This window comes from Merops nubicus, unplaced genomic scaffold (genome assembly GCF_000691845.1).
Source record: "Merops nubicus isolate BGI_N331 unplaced genomic scaffold, ASM69184v1 scaffold40094, whole genome shotgun sequence".
In the NCBI taxonomy this organism is placed as follows: Eukaryota; Metazoa; Chordata; class Aves; order Coraciiformes; family Meropidae; genus Merops; species Merops nubicus.
Genome location: NW_008607028.1, coordinates 16016 through 17257, shown reverse-complemented (window position 1 = coordinate 17257; position 1242 = coordinate 16016). Strand labels below are relative to the sequence as shown.

The window sequence follows — 1242 nt, the reverse complement described above, 5'->3', positions numbered from 1 at the left end:
GGAGGGTTGCATTCTCCATCATGAGACATTAAAAAGGTCTTATGCAATCAAAAAGCATCTCTTCCAGCAGCAGTTTCATTCAGCCCCACGCTAGAACCAAAGCAGTTCAGGCTCTACAGGGCCCAGGGCCAGAGCACACCTGAACAGGCAGCACCTCCCCTGCTCAAGACACCACTGCAAGTCCCACACCCAGCTGCCACCCAAAAGGCTGTTGTAATTTTGGGCATTTGGCAATAACCTGGAGAGAAGATGGCCGGCGAGCGGCCCGTTATCGCCTCCTGACGCTTCCTGGCGACCTCTGTGATCTTCCAGATGAAGACACCATCGTAGGTGGAAGCTTCCATGCTGCGGATCTTCTCCTCCATCTCGGCCATGGCCAGGTCCTTCAGCCCAAGGCTTCTCTCCAGCTGCCGGACCTGCCCAGTGGGACACACGGTGAGGCCTGGTTAGAAACACGCCCTGCGAGACCCAGAAAAGGCAGCAGGCACCAGCACACCCTCCAGGACAGCTCTTCAGGGAGAGACCCCCTCCAAAATCCACATGGGTCACGGGAGGGAGAAATTTAGCACGTAAGGCAATCCACTGAAGCCTCCTTTTGAACCCTGTCATTCTGGAGAAGACACATCGCTACAACTTGCTTCTTGAGCTGGAAACTTTCCTGCAGCACATGGAAAAATCCTCCCAAAGAGCAGCTCAGGGACATTAGCAGTGTAAGAATTGAAGATGGGAGAAAAAAAAATCACCCAGAGCCTGTGCTGGAGCACAGCGGTGGGGACAGCAGCTTCACACCTCCAGAACAGCTCAGCACAACGCTGCAGCACAGCATCAACGGCCACACACCTTCTGAAGGGTCTGGAAGGTGAGCAGCCCCACGGATCCAGAGAGGTCCAGTGAAAAGCTGAGTGCTCTGTCTCCCGTTGGAAAACTTCACCTAGGAACATCATCCCAGCGCCTGCACAGCTCCATTACTAGCAGAGATCTGAACACTTTGTGTGTGACCGTTTGATTCCCATCTTTCCCAGGAAGCTTTTGAGGGTTAGGCAGAGACACAAACGACATTTTAGTTCTGCCTTCACACTTGTGGAGTCTCGGGGCTAGGCAGCGAAGCTTTGCTAGCTAATAACATGGCAAGGACACTGAGCAAAGCCTCTCCTCAGAGTGCTGGGCAGCCCGAGGCAGGGGTTACACACCTTGTTGGTCAGAGTCTCGATCTTCTCCTGGTCCAGGCGGTGCTGGCGGCTG

General features: G+C 54.3%; 1 protein-coding gene across 1 annotated transcript in view; it reads right to left on the bottom strand.

Annotated features, from left to right (window-relative positions):
- Window positions 1-238: 238 nt before the first annotated feature.
- Window positions 239-1242, bottom strand: part of TRAF2 (TNF receptor-associated factor 2) — a gene marked incomplete at its 3' end in the record, with an annotated part of 16279 nt that continues 15275 nt past the window's right edge. The window contains 2 exon segments of the mRNA XM_008939818.1: window positions 239-416; window positions 1191-1242. The exon segment at window positions 1191-1242 is cut by the window's right edge and continues 30 nt beyond it. Of these exon segments, the coding sequence (XP_008938066.1) occupies window positions 239-416; window positions 1191-1242 (230 nt within the window).